We start from the raw sequence: 19816 nt of genomic DNA, 5'->3' as shown, positions 1-19816 counted from the left end.
AGAGCTTTAAGTGCAACCAGCAGGTGTGATCATTAGGAAGCTGCTTTGTTTGGGCCTGGGTTGTTTGAATCGGTCTCCAAGTTTTAAGTCTCATTTGCACAACAGAAGTAAAACTTTGATGCCTGTTTTAGTAACAGAAGAAAAGGATCAGACATTTGCATTCCTTGGTGAGCGCAGCGAGGTATGTTTGTTTTACTCATGATTAGTGTCTTGTATGTATGCATTGTTGAAGGTTTGGCATTTTAACTGTTTAACATAATAAGGAGTTTGTATGTAAACATGTAATACTTTGAACGTTTATATATATTCATAGCTGTAAAGTAGTATGTGAGGTGGAACTAGTCTGGACTATATCTGATCCTGTATTTAAATGTTTAGTGAACTGCTGTTTACATGCTGCTGTTAAGATGCAGACAACACGGAGAGAAAGCACTGGTTAATTGTTTTCATTTAATCTGAAAAGTGCTACCCTTATTAACAACTGGAACCTTGATTCCCTTTCATTATCAAAGAATTGATCATGAACAATCAATGGCTAATTCATAGTAGACTGGAGCATAAGATGTTAAAGGATTTAGATTTTACTTCTGGTCACATAACTTCCATCACAGTTTGCAAAAGGAAAAAAAAAGGCAACAACATTTCAATAGCTTGATTTCTTTATTCAGACTCACCCCTTTTTCACATTATAATGATTTTGTCCTTTATTGCCACAGTATTTAATGATTTATTTTTGGATTAAAGATCACAGGTTTTTTCACACACACACACAGACACACACACACACACACACACAGACACACATACGTACACACGTTACAGCTCAGTGTGGCCGTGTTCCAAAAATGCTATCCTCTCCTGCAGTGCTTTCAGTTTCTTTTCATTGTCTTTCAGTGCTGCAGCTTCGTGCCTGAACTCTTTGTGCAAGTAAGTCACACTGTCCTCTAAGAACGTCTTCAGGTCCTCCATTAATTCATGCATCGGTGTCATGTCAGGCACCAATGTCTTGACCAATTCAGCTAAAGTGTCCATCATGTTACCAACACCACCCAAGACTGCATCAACAGCAGCATCGTTAATCTTGTTTTCAGCCTGGAAGGGAAAGAATACGAACAACATTCAGTAACATTATAGTATAGTCATATGTTGCTTCTACATGACATGACAGAATGTTCCACTTACCATCTTTCTTGTTGTCTCTTCTTGTAGTTTCTGAATATTTTCTTTCAGCTTTTGCTACAAAGAAAAAATTACAACAACTGTATTTGGAGCTTGTCATCAGTTTGTGATGTCTGCTAACATTTGTTTAAGTGCTTTACCATTTGTTTTGCATTCAGCTGTGACCTTGCAGGACACAGCAGACACAGCAGCAGAGTGAAACCCAGGAACAGCATGTTGGCAGTTCTGACTCCAGCCATCACTCCTCCGTGAGCTAAAACAAAACAACACAGGTTAGACATTTTGTTTAGGAAGCCATATAAACTCTGCTGCTGTTACCTGACATATAAGGAGAGCTAATGCACCGCTGGTGAATGAAGAAAAATGGCACGTTGGATGGCACACCACAAAAAGTTTTATATCCTCCTGTTGTTGCCTCCCCACAGCTCAGCTCATGTGCTGTCCTGGAATACTTGGTGTGAACGACAGCTTGCGCAACTGAAGAATGCGTGGCAGCGTGTCTGTACTTTCCAGTTGTTTGAATCAGCATTTTGTTGTGCAAAAAAAAAAAAAAAAGAAATGCAAGAAATGCAGTCTTCGCTATGATCACCAGGGGTCACAATGCGACCATATGATATATGTTTTGTCTTATGACAGAGGTGTGCTTTGATCAGTACAGATGAAAAAAAGAAGAATAAAAAAAACTATAAAATTCCATGATATTCACAAAATGGTAGGAATGTGTTGATCTCCAAAAAGCAATGTATTAGCCTCATTAGTGCCGGCACAATTTGTTCAGCTCAGATGTCTGTTTTATTATTGTATATTACTGTATATAAAGAAAGGAGAACAAATTCAATTTTTTGTTTGTACACATCACTGCTTCATTTTTAATGTTTAATTACACAATTGTTTCTCTTTAAAGCACTAACATACTTTCTGCAATACCTTTTTGTACATCATACATTTCTATGTCTTTTACATCAACACTTGGGCACTGTTACAGTACAGCTCATTGCTCCTTATTTCTTCCAGTCCCTCTGCTTGTCCATGTACGTCTTCATATTCCTCTTGAAGCGCTTCACGCTGTGCGCCAAATTGATCGCTGGTGGGAAATAATCTGAAATTTCCATCAGTAGCTCCAGAATGTCATCAAACCGTTTTAGGCTTCCATCAAATGAATCTGATGCAGTTCTGTACTTGTACTGTTGGAGAAAAACTCAGATTAAACATTGCTCTCAGTCTGTAGCAAACATGCCCAAATCATTGTTTTAGATCACAAAAGTTTATTCACCAGTTTCTCATAGTCAATCAGTGAACAAGCCACATGGAGCAGACACAGCAGATTGAAGGTAAGGAACAGGAATTTGGTGGCTCCCTCTGCTGCCATCGCTGTCAGAATGACACTCTGTGACATAAAGTGTTGATGTGTTGGTTATGGGAAAATTTAAAAAAAAACAAAAAAAACCCCTAATGTTTATGTATTCAGTATAACAGCAATGATATGTTGTTCTTACCTGCTGAGTGAATGAAGGAGAACTGCTGTGCAGGTGGAAACTGCTAATATCACACACTGCAAATGCCTTTTTTACTGTTTGTGTGGCTCCTCTTGTCATCACGTGAATGTTTTGGTACATGTGTTTTTTTTGTTTTTTTTTTACTTTCACTTCACAGGAACATTTCCCGTAAACTGAACAGTTTACAGGAACATGAGAAACAACATTGTAGTACAAGATCTAGTGCAGTAGGTCAGGAGGAACTCACAGGTGTGAGAATGTGGTCTAACAAAGTCCTAAACCAAAGAATAAGGATGTTTTAGTGACATTTGGAGCTGTTAAATAAAGTGCAGACAGTCAAATCTTGTCACATGCATCTTGAGTGATCAGGAAACAGCATGCAGGTCTGAGAGTTTGGACAGATTAGGGTCATCAAACCATCATTTCTTTTTCGATTATAGAATTGAATCTTTGAATATGAAACAAAATATCTAGTTATTAAATTAAAAGCATGGATTCTAAAGTAGTAAAGCATTTTTATAAGAATGGATGCAATGCAAACATTGTTACAGCTCAGTCTGGACCTTCAAACTGTCTCCCACGTCCTCAGCCTTTTTATACAAAGCATTCTTCTCCTCTTAACAGCATCTTGTAATTTCTCATCAAATGCTTAATAATATAGGACAGTTTTATCAGTTAGTCATCTCTCATTGGGTCCAGTTGTTTCAGAGCAGAATTTAACTCTGGTTCTTCTGAGGCAACTGAAGACTGAGTGACTTTCATTCTGTTTAACTCTTTAAAAGATTGCGGAACAATCTTCTTAAGGGCTGTGTTTTGTATTCCCTGAAACTTTCCAGAGACAGCATGTGAGTATATGATAACACTACAAATGCACAAATCATTGTTTTACATCAAAAAAAGAAAAAAACTGTTTATTCACTAGTCGTTCCTAGTCAGTTAGTAAACAGTTAGTAGAGCAGACACAGCAGAGTGAAGGTGGGGAACAGGACTTTGGTGACTGATACCATCACTGTTAGAATAAGTATTATATGGAATCTTTTACACTCATTAAAGCAGTAAATATACAGTATATATATTCATTAGTTTTCTTACCTGCTGGGAGACTGAACTGTGATCTGATCTTCTACACAGGTGATGAATGGAAATATGACAAGATAAGGCGACAAAACTGCTTTATGTGCTCTCAATGTGTGCTCCGACACTTTTCACTTTCACATTTAGGTTTGGCAGAAATATCAGTTGGTGTTGTGACAATAGAGATGATGATCTAGTGCCATTCCACCCCTTTTCGTGTTTACATTTACCCTTATCAAGAATTCCCCCATGATATATGAGGAGGTTTCAAAAAGTTCCCGGAAAAAGAACAGTTGGAAAAAATGGTTTAAGTTATGATGTTTATTTTTCGTCTTTGCAACATGCATTTAAGGGTTCATGTTACAACATATTATGGCACATTAGTGCAATAATGTACAGTTGTTCAGCCATAGCTTAGCACTACATTCAAGAGGGTTGTGAAACAGGAGGCACCTCACAACTACACAGCTCTGTATATGGTTTTTATTTGGGCTGCACAATAGTACAATAGTTTACAGAATTGAATCATTCATCAGGAGTAGGAAACACAAAACAAAATATCTAGACATAATAAAATCATGGTATGAAAAAAAGAAATTTATTTATTATTTTTGTAAATCAAGGAATGCATGCAACACAAACAGTCCATTTTGGACGTAACACACATCTCCCACATCCTCTGTCTCTATTTAAACAAAACATTCTTCTCCTCTAACACCGTCTTGCATTTACTCATTAAGTGCTTTAAAATGGAGGACAGTTCTATCAGTAAATCATCTCCCAGTGTCTCAAGCATCTTCAGAGCAAAATTGCTCTGTGGTTGCATTCTATTGAACATTTTAAGGGCAACTGAAACTCTTAGTCTGTCTTCTTCCTGATAGAAAAAAAACACATGTTGCATTACTGTGAAAATGCTGCAGATCCACAGCATGGATACAGCCACTGACCCACCTTCCTCCTGTCTGCTTCTTTTGCTGCTTCTTCAAGGTCTTCCATGAGTGTTTCCTGAAAACCCCCACAGAGAATAATGACTGACTATGGCAGTACATATACATCTGTATGTGCATATAAAAATGTATTCACCAGTTGGTCCTTGTTGGTCGCTGAATTTGCAACATCTAATAGTCTTGAGAGGGTTGCAGTTCTATGCTGGCTTTCTTCCTGATGGAGAACAACAAAGCTTTAACCTACATTTACATGTGACAACATACATTCTGTCAAACAAAGATACTCTTGCCACACTCTGGAAGAAGACTGACTCACTTTCATTCTGTTTAACTCTTGAAAAGATTGTCGAATCACCATCTTTTGTGTTTCCTGAAACTTTCCAGAGACAGAATGTGAATGTATGATAACTGTACATATGCGCAAATCACTGTTTTACATCAAAAAAGAAGCAACAGTTCATTCACCATGCCCCGGCCAATGAGGGAACATGCAGCATGGAGCAGACACAGCAGAGTGAACGTGAGGAACAGGACTTTTGTGGCTGCTGCCATCACTGTTGGAATTATTAAAAATTATGGGTAATCTTTTATATTTATTATACATTATTATATTATTATAAAGTGGCAATAGTTGTCTTACCTGCTGAGTGATTGAAAGGCGATCACCTTCACAGACGATGAATAGAAATGTGATAGGATGGCACAACAGAATGACTTTATGTGATCTCAATGAAGCTCAGCTCAAAGGTCAGGCGGCTTTCACTTTAACATTTACAGCTCATTGTTAGGGTTTTACAGAAACATCACATGGTGTTCTCAAACCAAACACCATAACTATGACATGCTGGTGCAACAGCTTGGGCCACCTTTTAGAAAAACTCCACCCGCTTTGTGTTTTTCCAATCACAGTGATCGAGAAATCCCCTAGAGAACCAGGCCTGACAGACACATGATCATGTGGTGACACAATAACCACTGACAGACAGCAACAACAATGTCAGTAACCAATGAAAAGGGGAACAACCCTGCGTTAGAGCTATAATTTTAAAAGTGTAAACAGATTGAGCATTGTGTCAATTTCAATGTCAGTCAATACTGCCATATAGGCTGGACATACAGAGAAGAGAAATTGTGGTATTCTCAACACCACAACACACCACAGACACAATATATAATGATTATATATAATTATTATAAAGCAGCTCTTATTTATTTATTTATTTATTTATTTATTTATTTATTACATAGTTATAAAAGAAAAAGAAAAAACACTTACATGTAAGTATAAGTGCTTTGTATAGCCAAAGCTTAGGTAAAGCAGGTTGGTAAAGCATTGGATTCCCCTTATGACAAACATACATCTGTCTGGCATTTATCATCTCCTGCTCCTCTTCCTTTGAGTTTTTCCTTGCCAATATGTCCTTAACTGCTTGGGTCAGTCTCTAGGGTTTTGTACAGTAAATGGAGGCAATGTGATTCTAATAAATGCCTTTAAATAAATATCCAAGGTTTTAGTATATATTTACAGTAGTATCTGTTTCCATTTTAACTGCATTCTTTACCATTAACACCAGGGGTCAGCATTTGATAACACACTCACTAACAATTTAGGACACAGTGGTTAAAAAGTGTTGAAAATACTTTATTGTCCCTGTCCACTGTCCTCTTTCTGATCATATACTTACGTGGAACATATTACAACAGCATCCAGTTGTATCACAGTCAGTTGTGCCATTATGTTCTTATGTACCGTAACCTGGATAATACATGTAGCACAATCCTATTTTTTATTGCAGTACTCTAGGTGGCAAATCCAAAATGAGGATGAAGTCTTCTCCAGATTACTGAAACCTGAAAGATCATAATCAGAATATTGTGCAACTAATTAAATCCAGGTTATGCACGTGCACAGAGGAAATGACACAGAAATGGACAGAAACCATATCATATGTTATATATACACTGTTAGCAGAGTGTGTAACTGCAAACCATCATTCACCTGCTGCTTAAATAATGGAGGAACGTACACAAACCTATCAGCCAAATTACCACTTACTATAATAGTGTAGCACACACATCCTATTGAAAAACACTATGTACACAGAAAGCCATAGCCTATAGATGGAGAAGTGTTCATTCACTAACAATCAATCAGAGACATTGGCAGGCCTGTTGTGCTGCTTCACCAGGGGGTCCTGATTTCACAGGCAGCCTCCGTCACTACTGCGTCAGCACTGATGAGCTCAGCGTTACCGGTAGAGGAGGGAGGGAGGAAGAGAGCGAGGGGGAGAGAAAGAGAGAGAGATCGGGGTGTTGCCGCCTGTGAGACACGCTCACGCATCTCAGAGTAACAGCAGCAGGGTGAAGACACAGCATCCCTCCATCCTTCTCTGGGAAAGCGACGCTGTTCTTTGTTGAATTATTCAAGCCGTACAAAACCTTTTATATTATTAAACATAATCAAAGTCGAGATATCGCGGAGAGATACAGCACTGAGGCGGAACCGAGAGCGACTCCGTTCATAGAAGAAGAGCGTTTCAGCACCTTGGACAGCGATCATGGCACCGATGGTGGAGGGCGGAGCTCAGCTCGGTGAGTCCAAACATCCACGGTGCTCACGGCATGTGTGTGTGTGTGTTTGTGCGTGTGTGTGTGCGTGTGCGTGTGTGTGTTTGTGTGTGTGTGTGTGTGTGTGTGTGTTTCTAAATCTAGAATTAAGTGAAAGTGAGTAAATGCGCCTCCATCTTGAAGAAACCCTACCTTAATCAGGGTGGAGGTCATTTCATATAGAATTAATATGAAAGGTAGTGTCATTGTTATGCAATGGAATTTATCATGTGTTACTATAGTACAGGTGAAGCCTGGAAAGCACCTGTTTGTTGTCTTTATCTCCTCTCGGTTCAGCTGCTCTTTCACCGCCCTCCCATTGCCACATCCATCTGTCTGCTGTTGTTGCCTTGAAAGCCACTCCACCCAGGACACTAGACTGAAATATTGATGAGCAAATATGGAGAAACCACTGTGTACAAGTGCTGTGATCTAAAATGGAAATGAGCTAACTCTTGTAGTCATCCTCACACACACACAGATGAAGCTTGTCTCTAGAGGCTCTTGTCTTTAGAGGCTGTGACTGTAGAATAAAAATAGCCTTCACACACACACACACCCTAAACAGAATAATCATCTGATGATCTAACTCGTGAGCTTTTCATTTTGAGTGACTTCCACCATCCCTGCTCTCTCTGAATGGGTTAACCTGAGTGCATTTTCACCCAGTTAATGGCAGGAAATGGTCTGCATTTCCTCCTTTGAAGTAACCCTATTAGATCTAGCAGCACGAGAAGGCAGCTTGAGTGCCATTTAGTCACAGTTCAACACCACAACACAAAACATGAAGCATCTCCCTGTAATGTGTTTCCATAGTGATACCAAATTGGTTATATATGACCATATATCATCTGCCAGAGTAATACACATGAGTGTATCTGTTGTGCTATGTTACATAAGTTGAGTCTTCATGTAGGTTTGTTGCTTTACACCAGCTGTTTCCTGTTCATGTACTGTAGCCATGTTTGGATATGAGCACAGCAATGATGAACAGATTGCGTTGTTTTCATCTCTGAGTCAAGACTGCAGCCTGCGTCAGTCAGAAACACAAAATGGATTCAGTTACCTCAGTGCAACAGTTAAATCTGTTCCAATCAATACTTGTTTTTTGATCTTGATGATTTTGCTTGTTTGATAAATTTATTTTATCTTCTTTGCCTCCCTCCACTCTGTCCTCCACAGTGGCAGTGCCAGCAGGTGTTGCTGTAGTGAGTGTCTTCGGCCTTGTCTTCACTGTGTCAGCATTTGCGTGGATCTGTTGCCAGCGTAAAAACACCAAATCCCAGAAGACACCACCCTACAAGTTTGTGCACATGCTCAAAGGGGTTGATATTTACCCAGAGAGCCTCAGCGGCAAGAAGAAGTTTGCGGCACCTGCCTCCTCGTCAGCCGGCGACAACAGCAAAACCGACGTTAATGGGAACTGCCACACACAGTCACCCATGAGTCCGAGTGGCACCAGGAAATTGGCGTGCAGTCCAAATGGCTCCAGGCCAGCTCTGCATCTGGATCTGGAGAAGCGAGATCTGAATGGCAACTTTACCACTAAACCTTTTCATCACCACCATCAGAAGGTGCGGAGCTCCCCTGACCTGGAGCTGCCCTCACCACAAGCAGGGTTCACCCAGCCTGGTGTGATGGACCGCCGTGACCTTCCTTCACCTTCCAGCGCCCTCTCCAGCCAGGCGCCCACCCCGGCTGTGGACAGGCCCCAGGGAGAGGAGAAGGAGAGTGGCCTGGGGACCCTCCACTTTTCTCTGGAATACCAACCAGAGAGGAAGGCGTTCATTGTCCATATCAAGGTATGATACATGAGTGTGTATATGTGATATGTGTGTGTGTGTGTGTGTGTGTGTAAGAGAGAGAGTATAGCATACAGAATATGCTCTACTAGACACTATTATACCAAATTATGTTCTTATTGGATGTGTGAAGTAGCAACCAGATGTGAGCTAATAGTTTACAGCAGACTGAGCAACAGATGACCTCTGGTCCTTCAGTGGTTTGTTTGATGTCCACTTTTATTTGCTGCTGCATTCATGTAATAATCTCCTGTGGTGTACTGGTTTCACTGACTGTTTTTAATTGGCTATTTGATCCAGGAAGCCCATGGTCTGAGCCCAACAGACGAGCAGTCTCTGACCTCTGACCCCTACATCAAGCTGACCCTGCTGCCAGAGAAAAAGCACCGTGTGAAGACCAGAGTCTTGCGGAAGACTTTAGACCCCGCCTTTGATGAGACCTTCAGCTTCTACGGGATCCCACTGGCCCGAGTGTCAGAGCTAGCCCTTCACTTCATGGTGTTGAGCTTCGACAGGTTCTCTCGTGATGAGGTCATCGGGGAGACCCTTGTGCCCCTGTCTGGGATCGACCTGTCGGAGGGCCGTGTCCTGATGAGCCGAGAGATTATCAAAAAGAATGTTAAGGTAAGATCAGCGACATCTCAGAACCTTCAACATTTGCCTTAATTTTAGCAGTGATTTTTTTTTGTATCTGCATCTTGAAGCCTTAAAAGCACAGCAGCAGATTACAATATTAATCAATTCAAAGTGATTTACATAGACTGGAAGTCATTTACATAGACTAAAATATAATATGCTTATAACGAGACATAATTTAAATCATCTAAATGTTAATGTTTCATCTTACAATACATTTCTTAGAATCCTTCATAATAAAATGTTTGAATTTCACTCTAATTATAAGATCTGTGAAAGATTTAAATTAGAAAAGAATCATAGATATTATGCAAACTCATTTTGCCCACATTAGCCTGTAGTTATGTTAGAAAGCCATCGGAGAAAGCAGATAGGAAGTGTATCTCTCTGTGGAGACACACACGAGATGGGTTGCAACATAATGGATTTGAAAGCTGATACAGAGATCTGGGCTGTGCCTAAATAGACTGCAGAGAAATTTATTTTACTATTTGTTTTGCTTTTGTTTAAATTCACTAAATCTAAGTCCCCTACCAAAATCTTTGATCAGATAGGCCTGTAGGACCGAGGTTGATAGCTCAAAGACATTTTTTACATTTCTATTATTGAATCTATGGAGTGATCTCCACACCACACCTTTATAGATCTGTGGCCAGAAGGTCAATAAGCTTCTGCTCTGGACTGGCTGTTCCCGGAATCCTTGAGGTCCACTAACATACAGTCATTTCCAGTGCAACCTTTTTGTCCTTTTAGAGGGATGTCATGTGATGTAGTAACCAGGGGCAAAGAAGGATTTATGCTGTTAACAGGGAGTTGAAACATTATTCAGTGTAAATGCATAAGAAAGAAATGCGTTGGTGAATGGTGGAAATCTAAGATGGTGTGAGTGCAGGTAGATGTGTGGGCTGATATTGTGCCTCTGTGCCTGTAAGGTGGGTACAGATGTGCTTGTGCGCATTAATTCTTTCCCAGGAGGAATGCGAGCTATCTGCAACATCTTTAAATGGTCTCTGATACGATATAGTAGCCTACTCCAGAGAACTGCGGGAAAATGAGAGTCATATCCTGAGAAGTATAAAATGTTCACTCCCACAGCTCACTCTATATTTTTCATCATCAGGAGGATAATGTTTCTCTTTGGCTGGCTCTCCCTGTGCTTAGGCTAACCATATTGCTCATTTGGGTCTCAGATGAGACACGCTTCATAAATCTCTGTTGAAGAGAGGAGCCTGAAACCTGCTTTTATGCAACTGATAGGAAATTAGTTTGTTTCTTGTGTTAAAGGGACTTCTCTTAGGAAGGGTGGTGGCAGCTGTTTTTGTCTGCGTGGCATAGGTTCTGTCTCTGTGTGGGTTTGTGTGTGTGTAAGTGTACGATCAATGACTCAATACAGCATAGAAGCAGCACAGCCATCATGCTGAAAACACATCAGGGGTTTTATTGTATGGTCTCTTCCCAGAGGAATTATTTATGAAAAAAACATTTGCAGCATAGGCTCACATCTGTATTTGAGACCTGGGCATCAGGTCAGGGCTAGAAGAAGTTGTCTTGTGTTTCTCATTGCCATGGTAATGGTGAGCAGAGGCGTGAGATCCACTGAGGTGTGATCACAGCAAAAGCGAGGCGCCAGCTCTCTCGGGTGTGGACGCAAATGTACATGTAGATGTGCAACAGTTACAGAGAGAAAGCTTCATTAGAGAGAAGATAACAAGCTTCACAGTAACACGTTTTGGGGTGGTAATGCCGCAGATAAGCAGGTGATGATTATTTAGTTGACAGTTTCCAGGACTGACACTAGTTGCAGCACAAGCAGCAGCATACATAAACATTTTGACAACATTTCTTGCTAGTTTGATGTCTGTGCAGTATAAGGAGTTGTGCAAGACGTTTTAGTTGGGTTGTGTTAAGCTTTCTCCCAATTATAATAAGCTTCTCTGCCATTTTTGTGGCCACAGTGGTGAAGAGTCTTGCAAAGCTTGCTGTAGAACTACAAGGTAAATGTGGTGTGGCTTCTTTGATCTGCTCCTGTAAATGTGCTGCTGATAAACCAACTGTTTCTGTGTCTTTTCACACCTGCCATTTCTTTTCACATAACCTTTTTGCTTCACATCCTCCACAGAAATCCTCAGGCCGAGGTGAGCTGCTGCTCTCCCTGTGTTACCAGTCCACCACCAACACTCTGACTGTAGTTGTTCTCAAAGCTCGCCACCTGCCCAAGACTGAAAACAACGGTCCTACAGGTACAAAAACACTTTACAGAAACGTTCAATTTGCTGTCTCTGGAATCGTGCATGCACCTCCTTTCACATAACCATAAACGGATGAGACCAGAATTACATATCGCTCTTCCTGCCACGCAGCCCAAACTACTTAAGATTCTGTGATAGCACCCATAATGACACCGCCAAAGCACCAAAGTAATCTGATCAGGATGTGATAGAGAGCACTTTAGTGACAAGCATGCACACATACACACACTGTTTACCCAGCCAGCCTCTTTTGTCCTCATCACTAACATCCATCATTTCCGCTCCATTGATCGCTGTATTGATCTGGCTGTGGAATAATATGCCACTCTGTAGCTGCTGCAGAGATGGATATTCACAATGGTTTTTCTTGCTGCTGCCCTTGTTTCATCTGCTTTTGTTATTCTTCTTCTCTAGATCCGTACGTCAAAGTGAACATGTACCACGGAAAGAAGCGCATCTGTAAGAAGAAGACCCATGTTAAGAAGTGCTCCCCCAACCCGGTCTTTAATGAGCTCTTTGTCTTTGATCTCCCCTCCGAAGAGGGTCTGAGGGACACCAGTGTGGAGTTGCTGCTGATGGACTCAGACACAGGCAACTCACGCAGCCCCAACCACGTAATTGGGCGCCTGGTGCTGGGCACACCGGTGGCGGGCACTCCCGGCGACCACTGGAGGGAGATCTGCGACCACCCGCGTCGCCAGATTGCCAAGTGGCATGCCATGTCAGAGTAGTAGAAAGGTGAGGCGTTGGTGGATTCTGTCATCCATGTCTGATCTGGTCCAACTACAGGAGAGATGGAATGAGGACGGGCAGGATCTGATGTTCCTGCTTTCCAGTACCCATTGGACTTTAAATGAGGGTGGGAGAAAAGTGGGGAGGGGACTTCAATGTTGTGGAAGGATCATTTCAAGTGATGTCATCATTCAATCAATCATTCGATCTTTAAAGTTATTGGGGTTCAGTGGGGCGGGGCATGACAAAAGGAACCCCATAGCTTTGAACCAACCCAAAGACTGTCACTGAAAATCACCTGGTTAACATGCAGCACCATCTCTATGGCAACAACCAATTGTCACTGTAACGGTGTGCAGTGCAGAATGTCTTAAATGTCGCTATTACTCTTCTTCTTTTCTTCTTCTGCTCCTTCTTCTCTTTCTTCAGCTCTTCCTCCTATAAATAGTAACCTATAGTCCATTGTATGAAATCCAGAATGAACCACATCTGACAATGCTGTAAAAAAAGTGGATTATTAAAGTTTATTTTATAATGACAATGTTTTCTTCATAAAAATGTAGATTGTTTTTTTATTTAAGTTATGTTGATTTGTACTCTTCTGGTTGATTTGTTGAACATGTTTTGTAATAAGTGGTTTCATATATCATTACTTAAGTACAAGAAAGCCTAAATTAGGTGGTTTGACAATGAACTGGAATAGACTGAGTGCACTGGGGACAGTAACTGTGGATGCATATGTGTGCGAGTGTTTGTGCTGACACAGCTGTGTGAGTGTGTGGGTGTGTGCAATGTGAGCCACATAATGTTTACTGTAGGTGTTTTGTCCCCTTTACTGTGAGCACAAAGACAGCTGAAATGTAAATGTGTGTATCTTACTATAAAATATGGCAAGTTCTGAGAAAACAAAATGAGTTTGATGATTTCTTTCTTGCCAATGGGTGCTCATAAATGCTTTCAGTCATCAGGTGACATGCCTGAAGGAGGTTAGAGTTGCAGACTGTATAGTAATAGCTCTCTGGGAAGCTCTATTCTTTTTCCTGTCGTGTTGAAAGAAAGGCAGACTCCTATTGACTCGCCATTTCATCTTGTGGTACAGTGCGGTATTACATGATGGTATGGGTGCTGCTTAAGTAGATATAATAGATACATAGACGTTTCCTTCACTTTCTGCTGTCAAGCCAACATGATAAGGCTTCCTTTTCCCTATATTGATTATATCCACAGATCCACCCACAAAGAAACCACACACAGGACTATGAAGTAAAAGATAAATCTTATTCCATGCACATATGCGTGTATCATCCTTCACCCCAGGGGATGACATCACTGGGCCTGTTTCCAAGTCTGATGATGTAATAATTGCTGAGTGGCTAAGTGCTCAGGGATGAAGTCATCATGTCTGAATTTAATATAAGCTAAGTGGTTCAGCCAGCAGACAGCTGCCTCAGCAGGCAGTACGACCGGCAGATATTATCCCCTCTCTCGTTCTTTTCTTCTTTTCTTTCTTTAAAACACAGATAGCATACATTTATATATCCTGTGTGTATTCTGTCCTCTTTTCCTCCCGCCACTCTTCTAGTCTTACACCGAGTTACATCAGGTGTTGGCATCTCTGGAAAAGCAGGATGTTCTGTCACTGTGTACTTCATCAGTGATTCTGACCTGTGTGTTCACTCTGTGAGGATGGTTTCTATTTTAAACCTCTGCTGTCATCCTTTGAGGCAATACCTGTGCAAGGTGCAGCAGTCCTCCCATCTTCCTATTCTCACACTACAATGAAGGCATCTAGCTCATGCTCTATGTTAGAACCTATTGTCCTGAGCAACACTGTTACTAATATTATCCAGCATGCATAATATTGACAGGTATGTTTTATACATTATACATCATTCTCCATTTTTATTATTTATTAAATAATTATTTATGAAATAATTATTTATTAAATAATTATTTACTTATTATTTATTACATAATTATTTACTAAATTATTATTATTAATTATTATTTACTAAATTATAATTGTGTAAGTTGTACCATACAGTAAAGGATGGAGAAAAAAATGAAAAAGCATAATCAGTGTCTCAAGTTTTCAAAAGTGTTCAAAACACCTCCCGGCTTTCTGTTGATGACAAATGCCAGAGGCAATGTGTCCACACACTGACACACACAATGCTTCTATCTGTAAGCCTCATTATTTTTTCACATTCATTTAACAGACAGACACACAACTGCTGCAGCTTTTCTAAACCACAGTTGCTTTAATAGTGTTTTCACATACACTTTCACTTCCATAGTTACCGGTACTTCATAACGGATACTAGCATGCTCATGGCTGTGAGTGAATGTGTGTGTATCCACTGACTGTTTGCCCAGCAGAGCAGTTAGCAGTTAGTCCCTAAGGATCTCATCAAAGAGCGCATTCACTGATGCAGAACCCTTGACAATCTTCAGTGATATTGCACACACACTGAGATATGCTCTGACACACATGACCTCATGTACATCAATATGTAAGTCATCTAGATCCTAACGCTACCACCAGTAAGGTCAAATCAATCTGAGACGGGTACAGAAATCACTAGCAGCAGAGAGGGTACTGTCTGGCATACTGAGAAGGCAGTGAAAGTGTATGTGTGTGTGTGTGCATCTTTATATGATTGAGTACAAGAGAAAGATTTGTCCTAATTAGGAAATTTACAGCAAAGGACATCAACCAAACCAAATATCTCTGTTTACTAATCATCACCACGGCTGTAAAGTCCCTTAAAATTCTGTCTTAGTATTTATTATATTGAATTGCATGTCACATGAACACATAATCAACCCTAACAGATGCAGACAGTATAATGTGTCAGGCCTGAAGCTTGAAGTCCTAAGTATGCATCATGCTACTCTAAGCTTACTTGGAAAAGATTAATCTGTAGATAAAAGTTATGAAATGAGGAAAGTTTTCAAAGTGAGCATGCTGAAGTGGAAGAAGAAGCTGATAGATGGCCTGAGGAGGTGAGACAAACGTCAGGCAGCCAGACCGGTGCAGGAGGTGATGACACAGCAGAGAGGTGAGAAGGAAGATGAGCATGTAGGAAAAGTTAGTTTGGAGTGTGTGTGTGTGTGCATGTGTGTGGGTTTGCAGACAGCTGTCTGAGTGTGTACATTAGAAAGCTGTTGGTGGATAATGAAAAAGAGAACGAGGAGGAGTCTGAAACTTAACATGAAGACTGCAGGAAAATATACAAGAGAACTATTCAATGGCTTGAACTTGTGTAGGACAGAAAGATGATCTTAATTTCCCTTTGGGGATCAATAAATTTTTATTTTATCTTATCTTATCTTCTCATTTAATCTTGCTATTATTGCTTCTTTCTTTTGACTTTTTCTTCTTACACAACATATAGTAGAGGTGTGTGTGCAGATGACTGTGAAACATTCAAAATTCCATTTCACGGTGGCTCTATAGTGATGCCAGCAGAGGATAGCTTTGTAGAGAGCAGACATATTTATATAGAGAATGTATGTAGGAGGTAACAGCATATGAATTCATTATTTATTGAGAAAACATCAGTTAATATTTGAAAGTGTTTACACCCTCATATGCAAAGCTGATCACCATTGTACTCCGCATGCACTGATTTTATTGCTTTTTTGCAAAACACATAAGAGAAAGAGAATAATCAAAAGAATAATTTTGTTTTCCCTTATATTGCGAAATGCATCTGTAAACCTCTTCAACACACCATCTCTGCACACTTCAATCCCATGATGAGGTAGAAGACTGTCCATGAGGGGCTTAAGAGCAGCTCAATGCAGACCTGCATAGAGCTACTTCACAAGTGCATGGCACAACAGAAGCTGTAGAGTCAGCAGTCCAATTACATCTGAAGCACAAGCACCTGTCACCATCTGTGTCGAATAGAAGAATAGAAGAATAGTCTAAGACACCATCAAAAGTCGGACAAGTGAAACATGTCTTTATTTACACATGTTCTTTCTAAATCCTCTCTGTGCAAATCTCATCAACTTCCCACTGATCTCCACAAAAATCACTCAGCACAATATAGGTGTGCTCCACTCTGTTTACATTAGCAACAAAGGTTAAGTTAAATATTTATCTGCTCAGCTTCATCCAGTGGGAGACTGAGCACAGTCTGAGTCATGACTATTATCGCCTCGTCCTCCAGAGCCAACCTTTCTCTGTGCTCCTCTTTAAGCCCATCTCTCAGTCTGTCTGTGTGGAGAAATCTGTCCCCTGTGCACTGTGGGATGAAGGGAATGAGTCATCCTGAAAATGACCTTCACTCATGCAGACAATTAAACAATGATGCCTTAACGTATGTTCATCGCTTATACACACTTTCCACACAGCTGCATTCCTTATCATTGTCTATAAAAGTGACAATAAAATTAACCACCAGCCAGTACAGCTCAGAGGCCCTAATTACCTCATTTTAATGGGGATTGAAGGCTGGATATTAGTCAGGCTGTGAAGACAAGCAGGGGTTGATGCCATTAAAGAAAAAGGGCGGACATTGGTTAATGAGAGCAAACAACAGTTTGAGGGCAGCTGTTTGAGACATGTGGCACTGATCATTAAAAGGTTACATTTAGTCTCTTTTTCATTTTGCAACATTTAGTCAGCATGATGACCCGTGAATGGATCTGCTTCATTTGAATATGACATTTAATGTGTGATCGGCAGCCCTGTTCTGTGGAAAGCTGAGACTCTGCAGGCTTTCTTTGCAGGCAGCAGGCAGTCCCCCTGATTAACAGCCCTGCAAGGAGGAATTTAATCAGCTGCTTTGTGTTTGCTTGGAATGAAAATCGGCAGATCCTAGTTGGCTACACATTCTAGCTGCAAAACATATGCACCAGTCATTAGTGTGTGCATTCATATGCAAATCTATTTCTATGGCAAATGAATATTTTATTTTTATAAAAATTTGCTTAATGATAATTTTTGCAGATTTCCCAAAATGTTGACGCAATCAGCCTCATTACAGAGATGGACAGGCTGTAGCATCCTAACACCTACATTAGGATGTTATTTGTGGACTTCAGTTCAGCGTTCAACAGTGTGATCCCGGACAAGCTGATACTGAAACTCCACAACCTAGGACTGCCTGGCTCTCTGTGCTTCTGGATCAAGGACTTTCTCACCAACAGGCCTCAAGTGGTGAGAACTGGGGACTCCACCTCATCCACACTGATCCTGAGCACAGGCACACCACAGGGGTGTGTGCTCAGCCTGGCTCTTTTCATCCTGTTCACACATGACTGTTCTGCCATTCATTCCACAAACATGGTTGTGAAGTTTGCAGATGACGCCACCGTAGTGGGTCTCATATCAAACAATGATGAGACTCACTACAGAAAGGAGATCCAGCACCTGACATGATGGTGTTTAGACAACAACCATGTCCTGAACACTAGCAAGACCAAGGAGGTCATTGTGGACTTTAGGAGATTCCGGAGGATGAAACACACCCTTCTCCTCATTCATGGGAAGGAGGTGGAGCGGGTGGACAACATCAAGTTCCTGGGCATCCACATCACATCTGACCTGTCTTGGTCCCTGCACACGTCCCACCTGGTGAAGAAGGCCCAACAAAGGCTCTTCTTCCTCAGGAAGCTCAAGAGTACTGGACTCTCCCCTCAGCTCCTGACAAACTTCTACAGAGCAACAATAGAAAGCATCCTCTGAGTGCAACAGTGTGGTACGGGAGCTGCACTGCACAGGACAGGAAGGACTTGGCCCGGGTGGTGAAGACAACACAGGGGATTGTGGGGAGTCCTCTCCCACAGCTGGACTCCATATACGACAGCCGGATTCAATAGAGGGCTGGTCGTATAGAACACAAACTGTTTGTACCTCTTCCCTCTGGAAAGAGGTACAGGAGCATCAGAACTCACACCAACAGACTGAGACACAGCTTCTTCCCCAGAGCTGTGAGGTCTATCAGCCCACTTTTCCCATACACATCCCACCCACCCAAAGACTAAGCAATAAGTCTGTACACAGACAGACTGTACTTTTTAACATTAATATGCTGCAATATATTCATACTGGTCACTTTAAAAAGTTAATTTGCACTGTCAGTTTTACTCCTTTTATTCTATTTTATATTTATTTAGATATAGTTTGCCTTTTTTTCATTCCATGTGTCTGCCTGTGTGCTATTTAAAGGTTTGCTCATGTATGCTGCTAAAATCTGGGGCTTCACAGTCTCCCATGCATTGTTACAAAAGTGTGTCAAGTGAGGCACACAACCTTTAGCGATTAGATTTTTAAAACCAGTTGTATCTTAGTGGCACATCGAGACTACTCTGATTCACTGACCTTGAACAGGCAATTATCCTCCCATTTAATGGTCATCATCAGTGACATAATTATGATAGCACAGTCCCCCACTAGTAACTATAAAATCCATATAAGTTCAAGTCTGACAGAACCAGATTGTGTTGGCAGAGTATGTTAATAAGAGCATGCTGACGAGACTGGTGAAGGCTACAGTCAATGAACTGAATAGCTTTTGTCACTCTAGCCAGTCAAGTCACAACCTGGGTATTACAACCAAAGAATGATCAAGTAAAGGAGCCATCTGGGTTGCCATAGCAACGGCATGAAGGCCACAGGTGCCTATCCTTGAATAGATAGATCTGTTAGGTTTACGAGGTGCAACCTATAAAAAACAGCCACCTGGAGGCTTGATTGTGTGTGTGTGTGTGTGTGTGTATGATTTAGAGACTCTTTGCTGCTCTCTGTGTCTCGACAGAACCTTTGTTGCTGCCATGGCAACAAAGCGCTGTAGTGCATCCAATGTGGGAGGCCGGTGGAGAACAGCGAGACAATGACAAACAGAGGAGGATACGTTGGAAGTCAAGGAGGAAATGTCGGGGAGAAGAGTGCTGCAGCTGTGATGCAGAAGAGGGAAGGAGAGACTGAGGGGGTGGTTAACCTGGCCAGGCAGAGCGGTCTCGCTCTGTCAGCCTGGCGAGGAAGCAGGGGAAATGGAAAGGAGGCAGTGCAAGATAATGGCCATGAAAAGAAAAGGCTGGCATGACTGCACTGATAAGTTTTTGCTGTCAGTGACAAT

At 41.2% G+C, this 19816-nt stretch overlaps 1 protein-coding gene and 1 long non-coding RNA gene across 2 annotated transcripts; both read left to right on the top strand.

Moving 5' to 3' along the window:
* On the top strand, positions 1-1427 carry LOC114451015 (uncharacterized). The gene is made up of 3 exons (XR_003672153.1): positions 1-181; positions 895-927; positions 1338-1427. It is a non-coding gene; the product is annotated as an uncharacterized LOC114451015 (long non-coding RNA).
* Positions 1428-7008: 5581 nt separating this feature from the next.
* syt4 (synaptotagmin IV) lies at positions 7009-13608 on the top strand. Its single transcript, XM_028429354.1, has 5 exons — positions 7009-7288; positions 8486-9105; positions 9406-9729; positions 11861-11981; positions 12405-13608. The coding sequence occupies exons 1-5, from the start codon at positions 7255-7257 to the stop codon at positions 12719-12721; spliced, it is 1416 nt and encodes a 471-aa protein (XP_028285155.1). The 5' UTR covers positions 7009-7254; the 3' UTR covers positions 12722-13608.
* Positions 13609-19816: the final 6208 nt, after the last annotated feature.

This window comes from Parambassis ranga, chromosome 18 (genome assembly GCF_900634625.1).
Source record: "Parambassis ranga chromosome 18, fParRan2.1, whole genome shotgun sequence".
In the NCBI taxonomy this organism is placed as follows: domain Eukaryota; kingdom Metazoa; phylum Chordata; class Actinopteri; family Ambassidae; genus Parambassis; species Parambassis ranga.
This window is presented reverse-complemented; position numbering and strand designations above follow the sequence as displayed.